This window comes from Maniola hyperantus, chromosome 4, assembly GCF_902806685.2.
Source record: "Maniola hyperantus chromosome 4, iAphHyp1.2, whole genome shotgun sequence".
In the NCBI taxonomy this organism is placed as follows: domain Eukaryota; kingdom Metazoa; phylum Arthropoda; class Insecta; order Lepidoptera; family Nymphalidae; genus Maniola; species Maniola hyperantus.
The window spans coordinates 12115673-12136248 of NC_048539.1; the positions used below are offsets into that span (position 1 = coordinate 12115673).

The 20576-nt window shown below is 36.5% G+C and overlaps 1 protein-coding gene and 1 long non-coding RNA gene across 2 annotated transcripts in view; both read left to right on the forward strand.

The window, feature by feature from the left end:
* Positions 1-6406: 6406 nt before the first annotated feature.
* Positions 6407-20576, forward strand: part of LOC117981868 (cysteine-rich venom protein latisemin-like) — a 34113-nt gene continuing 19943 nt past the window's right edge. Inside the window, exon 1 of the mRNA XM_034968107.2 lies at positions 6407-6630. Coding sequence (XP_034823998.1) covers positions 6446-6630 — 185 coding nt within the window. The 5' untranslated portion in view covers positions 6407-6445. The remainder of the gene's footprint in view (positions 6631-20576) is intronic.
* On the forward strand, positions 10399-16905 carry LOC138402230 (uncharacterized). The gene is made up of 3 exons (XR_011236640.1): positions 10399-10662; positions 15822-15941; positions 16520-16905. It is a non-coding gene; the product is annotated as an uncharacterized lncRNA (long non-coding RNA).

Consider the following 20576-nt stretch of genomic DNA (forward strand, 5'->3'; position numbering starts at 1 on the left):
AGAAGGAGTTGGCGGAGCGCATGAGAGAAGATGATTTCAACTCTCATGCCATCCATCGTAGGAGGGTCGGGCGTAGGCGAGTCGCCCACGACCGTCGCCTACCCCCTTGAGAAGGACTCTTGGGCAATAGACACGGGGAGTCTATCGTCCGTAAAGAAACCAGTCCTCGAGTCGGAAGGCGCACCTTTGTGTTCCTGGTGCGCCTCAGACGGTGTTTAGGGACTTCATTGGTCCCCTGAGGTGGGTCCTCAGCAGGCGCCGCTGGCTGGGTTGCGCGAACGTGTTTGGCCCCGTAGCCCAGCCACCAGGCGATGCGTGGAACATCGTGGGGTTTTAGTCGGTAAGAGTCCGACATAACCTCCGCACCTCCCCGGGTGCGGTGGCATCCATGAGGATTTCCCCACGAAAAAAAAAAAAAAAAAAAAAAGGTCCCATGGGCAGCACAAATCGAAGCTCAGCTGGGGCTTGGCTCTACTAGAGATCTCATAACTTTTTAACAAAGAAGGCATTATGAACTTGTGAGTCTTGGCAACCAAATTTACATGAAATGTTTTTGTGAGATTAAAATAAGAAGGAACTTGACAGAAACTATTTAAGTAGGTACTTAAGTAATAATTGGTTCAGACCATAGATTAATTATTGGTCTCGCTATGGTTCAGACCTTATGTCTCTCGTCTGTGGTTCAGACCAACAACATTGGATTCCGGACTTGCGTTTTTGGCGGGAAACGCGAAGTGCGCTTTTTAATTGAAAATTGTTAAAAATATAGTTTTTGAGTGTAAATAGTACATTATTTTGTAAATAGTTTTCGTTAAACTGTGGTACAATGCCGTCAGATAGTGACGGCTGTGATTTGGAACCAGCAGCGGGCAAAAAGAGGAAGAAAATGCAAAAGGAGAAACCCTCTGAAAGTGATGGTGCAAAATACAAACCATTTATAAAACCAGGGTATCGCCGGGCGTACGGCGATACTAGTACCAATTCAGAATTCCCTGTATACGTAGAAAGCACAGAAGATATCAAACTAGGAAACAAAAACCCCCTAGTGGTATCCAAATATTTTAAACAAGTAAAAGGTGTAAGTGAAAGTAGGCGCATAAACGCTACTAAAATTATGCTTGTCTTCAAACAAGCGACAGCGGCTAATGACTTTTTGAAGCACGAGTGCCTTTCAGTTTATAAACTTCGAGCGTTCATCCCGGCGTCCTCTGTGGAAAGGGTAGGGGTGGTTAGGTTTATTCCAAAAGAATCTAGCAATCAGGAACTTTTCAATAAACTCTCCTCGGAAAGTGAAGTAATAGGTGTAAAGAGATTTTTGAAAAAAGTGGGAGAGGAGCTAATTCCTCTCTCCACTATCAGTGTAATTTTCAGCGGTACTAGTCTACCGCAGTATATTTATTTGGACAACTGGAGATACAAAGTTTTCACTTATGTTCCTCCTTTGATGCAATGTTTTAAATGTATGAAATTTAACCATTATGGGAAAATTTGTAAAAATCAGCAAATATGCTCACGGTGCGCTGGTGAGCACCATTACAAGGACTGCACGACGGATACACTGAAGTGCAGCAATTGTGGGGGTGCGATCTTGCAATATCAAAAACGTGTCCTGTAAAGGCAGCGAGAATGGAGAGGAACAAAAAAGAAACCTACTCAAAAGTAGTTCAAATAAGTAGTGCGAGTTTCCCTCCACTCCCAAAGCCTCAGAGCCCTCAGACATATGAAAAAAACCAAACTACATACTCACAGCCTAAGCAAACTACACAGACAAAGACAGAAATTTCACACAATGATATTGTAAATAACTCTAAGCTTTTAGGAGCCATAGTAAACACTTTGGTTACAATAGGGAACTTTAATAATATTAAGACTACTAATCAAATCAAAGAAACATTTTTAGAACATTTAAGTAAAATATAATGGATTCTCACCTAACTATTGTGCAGCATAATATCCAAAGTATTAACAATAAGAAACCCTTGGTTAAAACATTTTTGGAACAACATAATATTGATATTTTGCTATTAAATGAGACCTGGCAAAAAAATACAAGTAATCCTATTAGATTTTCAGGATATAATTTTGTAGGAAAAAATGCAAATAATGAACATGGTGGAGTAGGCATTTTATTAAAAAATACATTAAAATATAAAATATTGCCAACACAATTTTATCAAGATGTCCAGTCCATAGCAATTTCTCTAGAAACTAATATAGGTTCCGTGTCGATTCTATGTGTTTATTGTCCACCTAAAAATAAAAATAACAATTATTGTAGAATTAATAAACTTAAAAATATTATTGCTAGCTTAGCAAAACCTTGTATAGTCTCAGGAGATTTTAACGCGCATCATATTGCTTTTGGGTGCAATTGTACAAATTCAAGAGGCAAAACATTGTTTGAAATTTTTGATGAACATGACCTATGCCTGTTAAACACAGGTGTATCTACTACAGTACAAAGACCTAATGCAAATAGCTCTGCTATTGATGTGACAGGGGTGAGTCCCGTATTAGCACCTCTATGTGAATGGTCAGTAGGTGACGATCCTTTGGGTAGTTACCACTATCCAACTTTTACAAAATTAAGCCTAGTTCCATCTAAATATTCTGTCAATGACAAAGTAGAGAAATTTCTATTTCATAAAGCAGATTGGACCAAATATTATGCAAAATCAGAGGAGTACTTTAAAGGTATATCTTTTGATGAAAAAGATCCTTCACAGTCGTATGATAAGTTCTGTGAAGTTTTAAATACTCTTAGAAAAGAATTCGTTCCTTATGTAAAAATTGAAGGTCCTAGACTTTTTAAAACTCCTGCTCCTTGGTGGGATGAAAACTGTGAAGTTGCTGTTAAAAATTCGAGAGAAGCTTTACAGTTATATAAAAGAAATGGGTTGATGGAAAATTACATTAATTATAAACAATTGGATGCACAAAAAAATTAATAATTAAGGATGCTAAGAAAAATAGTTGGTACATGTTATGTTCAACATTCAATAGATATACTCCTATTACTCGAGTATGGAATTATATGAAAATGTTTAAACGTATTAAAAACCCACCACAGCATAAAAATGATGTATGGATTCCCGATTTTATTTCAAAATTTAAACATGATAACAATAACACAACGTTAAATACCTCTGTTTTCGAATTTAATAATGATTCTGACAAGCATATGTTACTTTTAAAGCCTTTCACTTTTGCAGAATTTAATATAGCACTTAAATCAAGAAAAAACTCTACACCCGGCTTAGATAACATTCCATATATAATGATTAAAAAATTGCATAAATTAGGTCAATTAGCTTTACTTGATATATTTAATAGGCTATGGGATAATCAATGTGTTCCAGAGAGTTGGAAGATCCAATGTATAGTACCGATTTTAAAACCTGATAAATCTTCATCTGATTGTAATTCATACAGACCAATATCACTAACATCATGCATAGGAAAATTATTTGAACAAATGCTGAAACTGAGATTAGATTATTTTACAGAAAAAAATAAATTATTACCAACATTCCAATATGGTTTCCGAAAAGGAAGAAGTGCTAATGAGAGTTTGACATCATTTGTATCGGATTTAAGAAGCTGTAAGTTATCAAAAGATGCTGCAGTATGTGTATTTTTGGATATAGAAGGTGCTTATGACAATGTTGATTTAAACCAGATTATTACTTCTCTTCATGAAATTGGCATTCCTGGAAAAATGTTAAAATGGCTATCAAATTTTTTAAATAACAGAAAGTTTTATGTTAAGTATAATAATATACTTCATGGACCTAACTCAACAAGTAAAGGCCTTATGCAAGGTGCATCATTATCTCCAATTTTATACAATTTATATACCTCTCAAATTGAGAAATATGTAACAAAGGATGTAAAAATTTTACAATTTGCAGATGACTTGTTATTATATAGTGTAAATAAAAATGTAGAAATAGCTGTAAATAATGTTAATTCAGCATTGACTCAGGTGCAAAATTATTACCAAAACACTTTAAAATTAAGTATTAATACCTCTAAAAGTTCATGCATGGTATTTGGTGGACCAGTAGATGTAAACATTAAATATAATAACTTAGATGTTCCAATTGTAAGAAATAAGAAGTTCTTAGGAGTAATTTTTGATACAAAACTAAAATTCGATGCTCACATTAACTACATTTGTAAAAATGCATTAAAAAGCATTAATCTTATTAGATGTTTAGCTGGTACATTTTGGGGTTCAGATCCCAAAGTTTTGACTTTGTTGTACAATAGTATGGTTAGAAGTCATTTTGATTATAGTTGTCTTGCGTATATGCAAACTAATCCATCGTTGTTGAAAAAATTGGATGTCATTCAAAATATAGGTTTGAGAATAATAAGTGGAGCAATGCGGTCTACACCTATTAATTCAATGGAAGTAGAAACATGTATCCCTCCTTTGCCGGTGAGACGTGTTTATTTGGCTGAAAAGTTTTGTTTGAAGCAACTATTCGCTAACTCTAACTTGGTAAACAAATTATTACTTCCACAGGATTTATTAAAAGTTACTGAAGCATCAATTGAAACTCTACAACCTACAGCGGAAGCACTTCTTTCCGGTAAAGGACCTACTATGTCAATGATTATGACTTATATGCATAGTATTGCTAGTAAGATAAATGTGAATGACGTTTGGCCTATGTATGATTGCCACTATGATGTAATAAACCTCGAAAATAGAATACACATCACTGATATTAAATCCAATTTAGACTTCCTATTGTTCATTGAAGAAAATTGTAAAAATCATTATAGGATATATTCGGATGGTTCTAAAAATGAGAACTTTGTAAGTTCTGCTTTTTATGATTCACAGTTAAAAAAATGTAGATCATATAAATTAAACTCTGACTGCAGTGTGTTTACTGCTGAATGCGTTGCCCTGTTCAAGGCATTGGAATATATCAAAGAAGAATTAATGTTTAAAATGAATAACTATGTTTTAATAACAGACTCGAAAAGTGTTCTTTTAGCTATAAATAATTTTAATTTTAGTAATTATAAATTAGTTTATATTATTTTCCAAATTAAAAATGTACTACTTAATTTAAAACAAAGGGGAATTAATATAGAATTTGTTTGGGTACCCTCCCACAGAGGCATAACAGGAAATGAAGTGGTTGATTCTGCTACAAGAAAAAGTAATTTTTATGAAGATTGTTCAAGTAGCATCAAGGTGCCATTTACGGATTTATGCAATACAATTAAAATAAGACAAAAGAAATTGTGGAGTGAAGTGTGGGATGTGACTAATAAAAATAAAGGAAAATGGTATGCGGAAATTCAAAAGGAAATACCAATACAACCATGGTATTTCAAAACGAAGTGTGAATCTAGAAAATTTACATCATTAATGAATAGACTGAGATTTGGTCACTGTCTGGTGCCAACACACCTGAATAAAATAAAAATACTAAACAGTAAAAAATGCAACTATTGTGATTATGAGGAGGCTGATGTTAATCATATGATACTCAAATGTCCAGCTTTTGGCATACAAAGACTTATATTAGCCAGTGATCTAAACACTATAAATATGGAACAAAAACAAAAAATTGATTTTCCCCGCCATGTAAAGGACTTGTTGTGTAAAACGTCATATTTTAAGTCTATTTTTAATTATATAAGTAATACTATAAATAAAGTGTAAAAACGTTAGACTAATTAGTTATAAGCAATTTTGTATTTTTAGAATAATATTTAGTTATAAGCAATTTTGTATTTTAGAATTTGTAAATTTTTGAAAGGCCTTAAAGGAGTGTTATCCAGGGCCGTAAAATAAAAAAAAAAAAAAAAAAAAAAAAAACATTGGATTCCGAGAGGAAATCCTTCTCATTCTGAGAACAAACCCGTGCCCAGTTTCAGCGGATGGGTTGATAATGATGATAAAAATGATATTGGATTTTTCATGATCTTTTTTGACTTTAGAAACTAATATAAGCCTTTCGAGCCTTTTAATAAGTAATTAAAAGGCTCGATAGCTCAATGGTTAAAGGAAAGGAGACTGAAATCCGAAAGGTCGGCGCGTTCAAACCCCACCCGTTGCACTATTGTCGTATTTACTCCTAGAACGAGCTTTACGCTTAGTAAAAGGGGAAAGGGTCATTATAATAAACTTGGCTAATATTCTTTTAAAACAGACAGACAGACAGACAAGACAGACAGACAACAAAGTGATCCTATAAGGGTCCCGTTTTTCCTTTTTAGGTACGGAACCCTAAAAAGAAAAAATTACCTGCGTGTAGACAGTATGCAGGCACCCTAACTTCATCTCGTCATCCCGTCGCGGTCCGCTGCAGCATTTTCAAGGCCAGAGCCTACAGTTTCAGAATTCATTACGGACTACGGAGCTTTTATTTCAGTAGGCTGCAAGCAGCCGGCGGCAGCGCACGATGTCATCCGCGCTATGACGGCGCCACGACGAACCGACGACAGTGTCGAATTACTGCCCCTCAAGTCCATGCTAGTGAATAATAACTACAGGGAAGATGAAGCCTACTATCCGCCCGCGCCCACGTTCAACCACAATCCGTCGAGTTCTAACCTCTACGAGTACACATTGCTCTCGAAACGCACACCGGCCTCTAAACGGTACGTTCGCCTCTGAATCAATGTTTTCCTATTTTTTTGCAGGTTTTTGTCAATGATTTTTTACGGAATTCCTGAAAAATACTTACATTGTACTTACCTATAATTTTTATTAGATTGCTAGAGGGAGACTTTAGCGCAGCTCCATTTTTCCTTTGTTATTGCAATGGGGTTCGTTGATTTTGAGTAGAGTCCAAAAAAAAAAAATTAGTATCGTTAGCTGGAAAATTATTTACAATATTCACAGTAATTAATATTACATGTTTAAGCTCCAACGATTGAGTAAAAAAAAATGCAATTTTAGTAAATTAACTATGACTACTATTTTAATAAAAAACTAGCTTATGCTCGCGACTTCGTCCGCGTGGACTACACAAATTTCAAACCTCTATTTCACCCTCTTAGGGATTGAATTTTCAAAAATCCTTTCTTAGCGGACGCCTACGTCACAATAGCTATCTGCATGCCAAGTTTCAGCCCGATTCATAAAGTAGTTTGAGCTGTGCGTTGATAGATCAGTCAGTCAGTCAGTCATTCAGTCAGTCAGTCATTCAGTCAGTCAGTCACCTTTTCGTTTTATATATATTTAGATTAAGGCAGCTCAGTTCGGTGCTTTCTTCATACAAACGTAGGAGGGAAAATACAACAATATTCGATATTGTACGCACAAAACTAAGAATTATATCGATTTATCTCGTCATTATCTAGGTTCAATGATATCTAAAACATTGAAAAAAATATTGATTTAAAAGTTACGAGCCTCAAAAGATTCCTATTTTAACACTAAATTTATGTCAACTTTGGGCGTAAATAAATAAGATTAGGAATAGGAAAATTCTAAAAAAAATTATCATTAGACATAGTTTATTTATTCATTAGTTGAAATAACTTTACTTTGCAAACCTAAATTCAGTAGTTTTTTCTCAAAAATACTTTTCCCAAACTACTGTTCAACCCTTTTCAAGCGCTAGAGTTCGGCTAAAATCATCATGCTTCTCACCCCAAAACATTAGACACCGCGCGGGTGGCGGAGGGAAGGGCCAGCCCAGCGGCGCGCGGCTGCGCGTGTAATATTGTGGTTTCTATGACGACAACTGTTGTTATTAATATGTTTTCAAAAACAAAAGTCGTAATGATTTTATAAAATTAATTTTTATTCAGTGGCTATGCAAATGTGTAGAAGATTGAGCAGAGCAGAGTCAATAAGTCCTTCAAATACTTATTGCATTTTGTACATTGACCTCTGGAATTTGAAATTTGGACACCAATTTTATTCATTGGTTTATTGACCTGACTTTGTTGTTGAGGTCCTAGTAGGGATATCTACTCGTGTGGTCCTAGTACAATAGGTAAGTAACTTTGTTTAGTTATTTATTTTATCTAATTTTAAAAAACCGGCCAAGTGCGAGTTGCTCGCGCACCAAGGGTTCCGTACTCAGGTATTTTTTTGACATTTTGCTCCATAAATCAAAAACTATTATGCATAAAAATAAATAAAAATGTGTTTTAGAATACACAATACAGTAAAGCCCTTTCATATAATACCCCACTTGGTATACTTATTATACATTGAAAATTGAAAATACTAATTATTTTTTCATTAACACACTTTAATTTTTTTTTGTAAGTTGTAATCACAAATCTATGGTTTTCGGATTTATTCCTTTACTTGTGCTCTAAGACCTACGTACCTACTAAATTTCATGATTCTGGGTCAACGGGAAGTATCCTATAGGTTTGTGTGACAGATACGACACAGACGGAGAGACGGACAGACAGACAGACAACGAAGTGATCCTAAGGGTCCCTTTTTTCCTTATAAAGTACGGAACCCTAAAAAGGTACCTGTATATGTATAATAATATAGGTAGGTAGGTACCTACCTGGTGGTATTTCTTTGTATTTTTAGGGTTCCGTACCTCAGAAGGAAAAAACGGAACCCTCTGTCTGTCTGTCTGTCGGTCCGTCTGTCCGTCCGTCCGTCTGTCCGTCCGTCCGTCCGTCCGTCCGTACGTCCGTCAGTCCGTCCGTCCGTCCATGCGTCTGTCGGTCCGTCCATCGGTCCGTCTGCCCGTCCGTCTGTCCGTCTGTTCGTCTGTCGGTCTGTCCGTCTGTCTGTCTGTCCGTCTATCTGTCTGTCTGTCTGTCTGTCCGTCTTACAAATAAAGTACGCAACGCTTCGTACAAATAGTACTTTTTTATTTATTTACTAGCTGACGCCCGCGACTTCGTCCGCGTGGATGTAGGTTTTTAAAAGCCCGTGGGAACTCTTTTATTTTCTGGGATAAAAGAAGGCAGGTCATGCCTGTCGTAGAGGTGATGGCCGTTGGAGCCGGAAAGTTCTTGAGTGGAGACCGCGTAGGTATAAGTAAGCGTAGTGTGGGACGCCTTCCAGCACGATGGACCGACGATATACAGAGGCTGGCGGGAAGTGGCTAGGTGAGGAAGGCTGAGGACCGGGTGTGGTGGCGCTCTTTAGGGAAAGCCTATGTCCAACAGTGGACGACCGCAGGCTGATGATGATGGAAAAAATCACGTTGATCCGTTGCACCCCTCACACGTCCCTATCCGCCTTCTCCACTCCTGTCACGCTGGCGAATAAGTTTGGAATAGAATAGGATTTCGATGGAGTGCGTGGATTTTTGTGAACGGAGTTCAACCATGTAGTCGTGGTTTGGTACAATAGTAAATGGTACAATATTAATTCACCAACAACAGTTCCTAAAACCCATAGAATAGGAGTGCAGTACCCTGCAGCATCAGTATTGAAGAGTTGGAACTTAAAGTTCAATAATGGTATATATGTTTGGCATCTACAATATTATCTCACAATCAACAGTGGCTTAGGAGTGCAATACCCTGCATCATCAGGGTTGAAGAGTTGGGATATCGAGTTGAATTATGAAGTCGTTGCTTGGTACCTAAACCAGAGATAGTTTATTCTAAGCGTACCTTTAATATCAATTCAACATCAACTATTCCTAAAACAGCTGATTGAAATCCAAAAGTACAAAAGCTACCCGTGATTATTATGATGATGGTTGAGAAGTTGGCACTTGAAGTTTTAACATGTATGGTTTCTAACAAAAAAGAATGAATGAAATCGGACTACGCGTTAATGAATTACAGCTCAGTATACATTTTAACTTTCAACCCCTCTCCTAAGGGAACCATGCTGAATTTCGGGATAAAAAGTATCCTATATCCTATATCCTTATAGTATGACGTCAAATCGTACCAAGTTTCATTGGAATCCATTAAGGCAGCTCAGTTCGGTGCTTTCTTCATACAAACGAAGGAGGGAAAATACAACAATATTCGATATTGAACGCACAAAACTAAGAATTATATCGATTTATCTCGTCATTATCTAGGTTCAATGATATCTAAAACATTGAAAAAAATATTGATTTAAAAGTTACGAGCCTCAAAAGATTCCTATTTTAACACTAAATTTATGTCAACTTTGGGCGTAAATAAATAAGATTAGGGATATGAAAATTCTAAAACAATTTATCATTACACGTAGTTTATTTATTCATTAGTTGAAATAACTTTACTTTGCAAACATAAATTCAGTAGTTTTTTCTCAAAAATACTTTTCCCAAACTACTGTTCAACCCTTTTCAAGCGCTAGATTTCGGCTAAAATAATCATGCCTCTCACCCCAAAACATTAGACACCATGCGGGTGGCGGAGGGAAGGGCCAGCCCAGCGGCGCGCGGCTGCGCGTGTAATATTGTGGTTTCTATGACGACGAGTGTTGTTTTCAAAAATAAAAGTCGTAATTATTTCATAAAAGTACTTGATTATTTATTAATAAGTTAATTAGCTTCTTATAATTCAGTGGCTATGCAAATGTGTAGAAAATTGAGCAGAGTCAATAAGTGTTATCCTTCAAATACTTATTGCATTTTGTACATTGACCTCTGGAATTTGAACTTTGGACACCAATTTTATTCATTGGTTTATTGACCTGACTTTGTTGTTGAGGTCCTAGTAGGGATATCTACTCGTGTGGTCCTAGTACAATAGGTAAGTAACTTTGTTTAGTTATTTATTTTATCAAATTTTAAACCGGCCAAGTGCGAGTCGCTCGCGCACCAAGGGTTCCGTACTCAGGTATTTTTTGACATTTTGCTCCATAAATCAAAAACTATTATGCATAAAAATAAATAAAAAATGTGTTTTAGAATACACAAGTAAAGCCCTTTCATATAATACCCCACTTGGTATACTTATCATACATTGAAAATTGAAAATACTAATTATTTTTTCATTAACAAACTTTAAATTTTTTTGTATGTTGTAATCACAAACAAATCTACGGTTTTCGGATTTATTCCTTTACTTGTGCTCTAAGACCTACGTACCTACTAAATTTCATGATTCTGGGTCAACGGGAAGTACCCTATAGGTTTGTGTGACAGATACGACACAGACGGAGAGACGGACAGACAGACAGACAACGAAGTGATACTAAGGGTCCCTTTTTTCCTTATAAAGTACGGAACCCTAAAAAGGTACCTGTATATGTATAATAATATAGGTAGGTAGGTACCTACCTGGTGGTATTTCTTTGTATTTTTAGGGTTCCGTACCTCAGAAGGAAAAAACGGAATCCTCTGTCTGTCTGTCTGTCCGTCCGTCTGTCCGTCCGTCCGTCAGTCTGTCCATCCGTCGGTCCGTCTGTCGGTACGTCTGTCCGTCTGTTCGTCTGTCCGTCTGTCCATCTGTCCATCTGTCCGTCTGTCTGTCTGTCGGTAGGTAGGTAGGTACCTACCTGGTGGTATTTCTTTGTACTTTTAGGGTTCCGTACCTCAGAAGGAAAAAATGGAACCCTATGTCTGTCTGTCCTTCCATCCGTCCGTCCCTCGGTGCGTCTGTCGGTCCGTCTGTCCGTCCGTCCGTCTGTCCGTCCGTCCGTCCGACCGTCTGTCCGTCCGTCCGTCCGTCCGTCTGTCCGTCCGTCCGTCCGTGCGTCTGTCGGTCCGTTCGTCGGTCCGTCTGCCCGTCCGTCTGTCCGTCTGTCTGTCTGTCCGTCTATCTGTCTGTCTGTCTGCCTGTCCATCTTACAAATAAAGTACGCAACGCTTCGTACAAATAGTACTTTTATTTATTTATTCAGCTACAAGTTAGCCCTTGACTGCAATCTCACCTGGTGGTAAGTGACGATACAGTCTTGCTTACGGCTATTTCGGATCGGAAATTCTTGGATTCAGATTAAATGCAGTGCAAAAAGAGAAATCATTAGGATTCCGTACCTCAAAAGGAAAAAGGAACCCTTATAGGATCAGTTTGTTGTCTGTCTGTCTGTCCGTCTTACAAATAAAGTACGCAACGCTTAGTACAAATAGTACTTTTTTATTTATTTATTCAGCTACAAGTTAGCCCTTGACTGCAATCTCACCTGGTGGTAAGTGACGATACAGTCTTGATTACGGCTATTTCGGATCGGAAATTCTTGGATTCAGATTAAATGCAGTGCAAAAAGAGAGATCATTAGGATTCCGTACCTCAAAAGGAAAAAGGAACCCTTATAGGATCAGTTTGTTGGCTGTCTGTCTGTCCATCTTACAAATAAAGTACGCAACGCTTAGTACAAATAGTATTTTTTTATTTATTTATTCAGCTACAAGTTAGCCCTTGACTGCAATCTCACCTGGTGGTAAGTGACGATACAGTCTTGCTTACGGCTATTTCGGATCGGGAATTCTTGGATTCAGATTAAATGCAGTGCAAAAAGAGAGATCATTAGGATTCCGTACCTCAAAAGGAAAAAGGAACCCTTATAGGATCAGTTTGTTGTCTGTCTGTCTGTCTATCTGCCAGTCTGTCAGTGTGTCTGTCAAGAAACCTGTAGGGTACTTCCCATTGACCTAGAATGATAAAATTTGGCACGTAGGTAGATCTTATAACACACGTAAGGGGAAAAATCTGAAAACAATGAATTTGTGGTTACATCACAAAAAATAAATATAAATGTGTTCATTAACAAATAGTTAGTATTTTCAACTTTCAAGTAAGATTAGTAAACCAAGTGGGGTATCATATGAAAGGACCTTATTTGTACATCAAAAACAGATTTTATTTATTTTTATCCATACTAATATTATAAATGCGAAAGTGTATCTGTCTATCAGTCCGTCTGTCTGTCTGCTAGCTTTTCACAGCTCATCCATTTAACCAATTTTGATGAAATTTGGTTAAACCTCAAGTAGAAGAAGCGCCGGAATAAAGTATGTCATGTGTGGCACAACCCAAAAAAAAAGGTCCCTACTCATCATAAATGCATATTGTCTTGCACAAGTACAAAAACATATAGCGCTGGTTTTCAGTAGGAACCCTGATTCGGGTGGCACCACGGAATTATTATGGGGTAATTAATGCTGCTGATATAAATTCTATTTTTGTGCTGCAGAAAAGGGCTGTTCGAGCCATAATATAGTATGGGACCACGAGAGTCACTGAGAACTAAATTTAGAGAAGTTAAAATTATGACAGTGCATAGTCAATATATTTTTGAAAATTTATTGTACGTACATAAAAACATAAATAAATTCAAAAAAAAGTGACTGTCATAATGTAAATACTAGAAATAAAAATAAACTTGTACCTAATGCCCGCCTCTAGGCTAAGTAAAGTTCAATTCATTTGCTATTGTAATTCTATACGTTTTTATAATAAACTTCCAGAAAACATATTGGAGATGTCTCTCAACAAGTTCAAAGTTTTCATAAAACGTAAACTAATTAAATAATCCTATTACATTGTAAAGGATTATTTAAATGATAAGCAAGCTTGGGAATGAGTTGCTCGGCTTTGTGATAGTTCTAATAAGTTTAATTTATGATTTTGTAAAGTGGTGATAATAAAAAGAATACCCGGCTGAGTTAGCTGTGGGCTCTTCTCAGTCTTGGGCACGTTTGGAACCCTCGTAGCGTTTGCGAAATAATTATCACCACTATATTTTACAAATCCAACAACTGACAATCGAAAAGAGTAATTTATTACCTATTTTGAACAAATCATTTGACTTTGACTTTTGATCCCGGAAAATCAAAGTTCCCACGGGATTTTTAAAAAACCTGAATCCACGCGGACGAAGTTGCGGGCATCATCTAGTGCATAATAAATAGTTTTTGATTTATCATGCAAAATGTCAAAAAATACTATTTACCTATTTATTTATTTTTATTTTTCACTAGCTGCCCCGGCGAACTTCGTACCGCCTAACAGTCGATTCTTTTTCAGGAATTTTTTAAAAATTTTCTCTCCGTAAGAACCATATTCGTACTTCAAGGAATATTATAAAAAAAGAATTCGCGAAATCGGTTCAGCTGTTCTCGAGATTTGCGATCAGCAACACATTTAGCGATTCATTTTTATATGTACCGAAATTCTAGTTACATAGTAGTAATAAATTAAGTTACATTGTAAATGCTTATCTCTAAACGGAGATTTAGAGATAAACATTTTACTATTGTAGTACGGAAACCTCGGGGCGCGAGTCTGACTCGTACTTGGCCGGTCGGTCTGTCGGTCGGTCGGTCGATTTATTTTAGAATGCATCGTATCGACAGCTGGTGGTAGTAGTTTACATATATCCTACTAATATTATAAACTAGGTGAAGCTATGATAGCCTAGTGGTTAGGACGTCCGCCTTCTAAACGGAGGTCGGGGGGTTCGATCCCGGGCACGCACCTCTAACTTTTCGGAGTTATACGCGTTTTAATTAATTAAATATCACTTGCTTTAACGGTAAAGGAAAACATCGTGAGGAAACCTGCATGCCGAGTTTTCCATAATGTTCTCAAAGGTGTGTGAATTCTACCAATCCGCACATGGCCAGCGTGGTAGACTATGGCCAAAACCCTTCTCACTCTGAGAGGAGACCCCTGCTCTGTAGTGAGCCGGCGATGGGTTGATCATGATGATGATGAGGTGATGCCCGCGACTTCGTACGCGTGGATTTAGATTTTTAAAAATCCTGTGGGAACTCTTTGATTTTCCGGGATAAAAGTGGCCTATGTCACTCTCCAGGTCAACCATACCCATGCAAAAAATCACGTCGATCCGTTGCGACGTGATTGAAGGACAAACCAACGAACCAACAAACAAACACACTTTCACATTTATAATAGGTGTAGTGATGTGTGTGTGTGGATGTTTGGATGTTTGTTACTCAATCACACAAAAACGGCTGAACAGTTTTGGATGAAATTTGGAATGGAGATAGATAAAAGTGTTAATTTAGGGTATACCCTAAATTAACACATAGGCTACTTTTTATCCCGGAAAATCAAAGAGATCCCACGGGATTTTTAAAAACCTAATTCCACGCGGACGAAGTTGCGGGCATCAACTAGTAATAAAATATAATTTGGACTTATCCGAATTCCGAAAGTCAGGGTTGTCAAATCACACTTACATTATAAAGGCGAAATTTTGTATCTGCGTGTGTGTGTGTATAGGTTTGTTACCCTTTCACGCAAAAAGTACAAGACGGATTTGGCTGAAATTTGAAATAGTGATCGCTTTTGAAAGAGTTCTCGCGGGATTAAAAAACCACTATATCCTCGCGGACGAAGTCGCGTGTATCATCTAGTTACAAATATAAGTATGTAGGTCATATTGTGTGCTTAGACAATTTAATTATATACTTGAGTTTTCGTGTAACAGAAACAAAAATGGATTGGCGGAAGAGGAAAAAGAAACGGTTTAGACTCGCAAAAGCTTCTCGCAAAAGCAAATCCCTTGCAAAGAGGAGATCTATTAAAATTCATCAGAATCCTTCCAAACCATAATATTATCTTGTGATGATAATGCCATTACTTTTTCGGGGTTATTCCCGTGCGTCACACCCGACGTGAGTAACAATGTGACTCGACGGGAATTTTATTTGACTGAATATGTACTTTTCCGGGATGCTGAATTTGATAATGACATTTATTTTCAAATCCAAAATAGCAGACATGCACTTTTCACAAAAAATAGAAATGGGTGTCGTTTTCAGGGTTTCCAGGATGCTGGTTTTGATAATGACATTAATTTTTTAATCTAAGATGGCGGGCCAGCACTTTTTATAAAAAATAGACGCGAGTGTCGTTTTCAAGGTTCTCCAGGATGGTGAATTTGATGATGATATTTATTTATTTTTAATAAATACTTATATATTATACTTCTATTTTAGTGGATCACGGGATTTTCTTTGGCAAGGAAACGACAAAGCAAAAAATCGAATTGAATTAGATTATGATGCTATCACACCGTACCATTTAGAGCCAGCTTCTGAAAGTTTGACACTGTGTTTGTAAATTGATATTATTTAGATACTACCTAATGCCCGCGACTTCGTCCGCGTGGGCTACACAAAATTTCGAACCCCTATTTCACCCCCTCCAGAGTTGAATTTTCAAAAATCCCTTCTTAGTGGATGCCTGCGTCATAATAGCTATCTGCATGCCAAATTTCAGCACGATCCGTCCAGTAGTTTGAGCTGTGCGTTGATAGATCAGTCAGTCAGTCAGTCTGTCTGTCAGTCAGTCAGTCAGTCAGTCAGTCAGTCAGTCAGTCAGTCAGTCAGTCAGTCACCTTTTATATTTAAATTAGGAATTAGGATTAGGATAATATAATTATTATGTTACTAGCTGCCCCGACGAACTTCGCACCGCCTACAGTCGATTCTTTTTCAGGACTTTTTTTAAATTTTTCTCTCCATAAGAACCATCCCCGTACTTCAAGGAATATTATCAAAAAGAATTAGCGAAATCGGTGCAGCTGTTCTCGAGATTTGCGATCAGCAACACATTCAGCGATTCATTTTTATATAATATAGAGATTTACTATTTGTTGTCAGATTTGTCAATGCTGAATTATGTTGTATTTTAGTGACTCAAGACATTCCTTTTAGAAGAAAACAAGGAAAATAAAATGAATGTGCCCAATATACGTACCACTGAAATCCAACATGATGCTACAACATTCAATTCCGTACTAAATATTGAAAGGTCTACCCATACCATACTTGTAAGTTGTTATGCTATGTTTTTTGCATACATTCTATATAGATAATACTCACAATATATTTATGTTGATTGTATGTTTATTAATTCCAGAAATGAAATGGAGAGCTTCAATAGTTCTGCGTCGAATGATACATCTAATGTGACTGTTGAAACAGAAAATGATACATATTGTGTTTATGTGTGTAGTGGGCTTTTAGAGGGAAATTGAATTGTACCTACTTCCTACTTATAAAAATAAAATTTTCATTTTTGAGATCAAAGTGGAATTTATTTAGACTTTTTTATACACAAGAAGATGGTATATATAGTTTTTAGTCGCTACTAATAGATAAGTCTAGGCAACAAAATTTATTTTCACAGACAAATGAATGTGTAATCATGTGTTCCTAATAGGTAATCCGCCAGCACAGAGAATTCAACTCCTAGAGTACGCATATACAAGGATTTACATGAAAACAAAATCGTAAAATTTTGGCGGGGGACAGGGGAGAATGCTTTGTTGTGATTGGTGGACTGACTAATAAAAACAATGTGCGGAATGAGGGTACCGAACGGGCGTGGGCGATGATTCATTTAAAATTCCGTGGGATCACCACGATTTAGCAATGCAATTCCTTAGGTACAGCATCAGGGTCGAGAAGTGGGTCTTCGAGTTCAATGATAAAGTCTTTACTTGGTAGATATAGGTACCTACCTCCAATATCAATTTATAACCGACAGTTTCAAAATCCCATAAGTTTTGGTGGTCATGTCCCCTGCAGCATCAGGATTGAGGAGTTGAAATCCTGTGTGTCCTATATAAAATGACATTTTATATAGGACAATGTTGCAAAGTTTCTTTATCAATTAAAAAAAATACGCAAATCGGTTCAGAAATCTCGGAGATTTCTGTGTACATAGGTAGAAAAACACAACTCCTTTTTTAAAAGTCGGTTAAAAAAGTATCCTTTGTTAATCCTCTACTTGTCTGTAAAAGTCCCGTCAAAATAGGTTCTGCCGTTCCGAAGATTAGCCCGTTCAAACAGACAGACAGACAGACAGTTTTTAAAAACGTTTGATTCAGCTGTTATGGTACAGTTCAAATAACAATATTATGAGCTTGCGGTAGTTATTTCGAAATTACAGACAGACACTTCATAGAAGTATGGATTTCTATAATATATACGAGTTGTTTATACACGCTGAGGCAGTAGTTACCTAATAGGTATGTATGTAAGTGAGATTTTATAGTATTCATCAAAAGATAAGTAGGTAATCATTATCATTCAAAAAAAAATTAAAAAATATTTATTTCAGTAGGTAAAACAATTTCACATAGTGCGTAGTAATTGGGACCATCCCAGTAACTGTTTTAGTATTGCTACGAGTACTCGTGGCAGGCGACCCCGCTCTTCCATAAAATCTTATACAATAATAATTGAAATAAGTAGTTCCTTCATAAATCATATATTTACAAAAATTCATCGGTGACATCTGTCCAACTCTCTGTGTGCCATCATCAATATATCCGGACGCTAGTGTGAGCGCATGCACTCGCTACACTGCTCATCACTGAGTCTATTTCTTTCTATCACAATGTTAGGTGAAATAGCATACAGGTTACCCACGTGGGCCGAGCAGTTCGGACGTGCATCCAGCGTCACCTTAAGTAGTTTCAGCGTGATGCGCGGCCGTGATACAGACAGACAGACAGACAGACAGACAAAAATGAAAAAAATTCCAGTTTTGGGTTCAGTATCGATTATAGAGTGCCCTCGAAAAAAAAATTTCAAAATATCTTCAATGTACAGAATTTCACCTGTTACAGTTTTATTATAAGTAATAAAATAATAATAATAATATTGATTCAGATACAAGTTAGCCCTTGACTGCAATCTCACCTGGTGGTAGGTGACGATACAGTCTTGCTTACGACTATATCGGATCGGAAATTCTTGGATTCAGGTTAAATGCAGTGCAAAAAGAGAGATCATTAGGATTCCGTACCTCAAAAGGAAAAAGGAACCCTTATAGGATCAGTTTGTTGTCTGTCTGTCTGTCTATCTGTCAGTCTGTCAGTGTGTCTGTCAAGAAACCTGTAGGGTACTTCCCACTGACCTAGAATGATAAAATTTGGCAGGTAGGTAATAACAGTTATAACACACGTAAGGGGAAAAATCTGAAACAATGAATTTGTGGTTACATCACGAAAAATAAATAAAAATGTGTTCATTAACGAATAGTTAGTATTTTCAACTTTCAAGTAAGATTAGTAAACCAAGTGTGATATCATATAAAAGGACCTTACTTGTACATCAAAAACCGATTTTATTTATTTTTATCCATACTAATATTATAAATGCGAAAGTGTATCTGTCTATCTGTCCGTCTGTTTGTCTGCTAGCTTTTCACAGCTCATCCATTTAACCAATTTTGATGAAATTTGGTACAAAAATAGCTTGCATCCCGGGGAAGGACATAGGCTACTTTTATGATAAATAAGATTTAGTGGATACCGCTATTTTTCTGGAAATAACGTTAGATGCGAAACTTCAATGGGGCTCTCATATAAATAACTTATCGAACAGACAGTTCTGCTGCATATGCGGTAAAAAAGATTCGCCAGTTGACAGACATAGAAACGGCGAGACTAGTATATTTTAGTTACTTTCACAGCATTATGTCATATGGCATATTATTAGAAAAGAAAAAGAAAGAAAAGAAAAAACGTTTATTTTTTAAAGCTGTACCACACATTACCAGTTACCAACTGGTTAGGTTATCCCAGCGCCTCTTATACTTGAGTAATAAAGTCAAAAAACCTCAAGTAGAAGAAGCGCCGGAATAAAGTATGTCATGTGTGGCACAACCCAAAAAAAAAGGTCCCTACTCAGCATAAATGCATATTGTCTTGCACAAGTACAAAAACATACAGCGCTGGTTTTCAGTAGAAACCCTGATTCAGATGGCACCACGGAATTATTATGGGGTAATGCTGCTGATATAAATTCTATTTTTGTGCTGCAGAAAAGGGCTGTTCGAGCCATATATAGTATGGGACCACGAGAGTCGCTGAGAACTAAATTTAGAGAAGTTAAAATTATGACAGTGCATAATCAATATATTTTTGAAAATTTATTGTACGTATATAAAAACATAAATAAATTAACAAAAAAAGTGACTGTCATAAGTTCAAAGTTTTCATAAAACGTAAACTAATTAAAAAATCCTATTACATTGTAAAGGATTATTTAAATGATAAGCAAGCTTGGGAATGAGTTGCTCGGCTTTGTGATAGTTCTAATAAGTTTAATTTATGATTTTGTAAAGTGGTGATAATAAAAAGAATACCCGGCTGAGTTAGCTGTGGGCTCTTCTCAGTCTTGGGCACGTTTGGAACCCTCGTAGCGTTTGCGAAATAATTATCACCACTATATTTTACAAATCCAACAACTGACAATCGAAAAGAGTAATTTATTACCTATTTTGAACAAATCATTTGACTTTGACTTTTGATCCCGGAAAATCAAAGTTCCCACGGGATTTTTAAAAAACCTAAATCCACGCGGACGAAGTTGCGGGCATCATCTAGTGCATAATAAATAGTTTTTGATTTATCATGCAAAATGTCAAAAAATACTATTTACCTATTTATTTATATTTATTTTTCACTAGCTGCCCCGGCGAACTTCGTACCGCCTAACAGTCGATTCTTTTTCAGGAATTTTTTAAAAATTTTCTCTCCGTAAGAACCATATTCGTACTTCAAGGAATATTATAAAAAAAGAATTAGCGAAATCGGTTCAGCTGTTCTCGAGATTTGCGATCAGCAACACATTTAGCGATTCATTTTTATATGTACCGAAATTCTAGTTACATAGTAGTAATAAATTAAGTTACATTGTAAATGCTTATCTCTAAACGGAGATTTAGAGATAAAC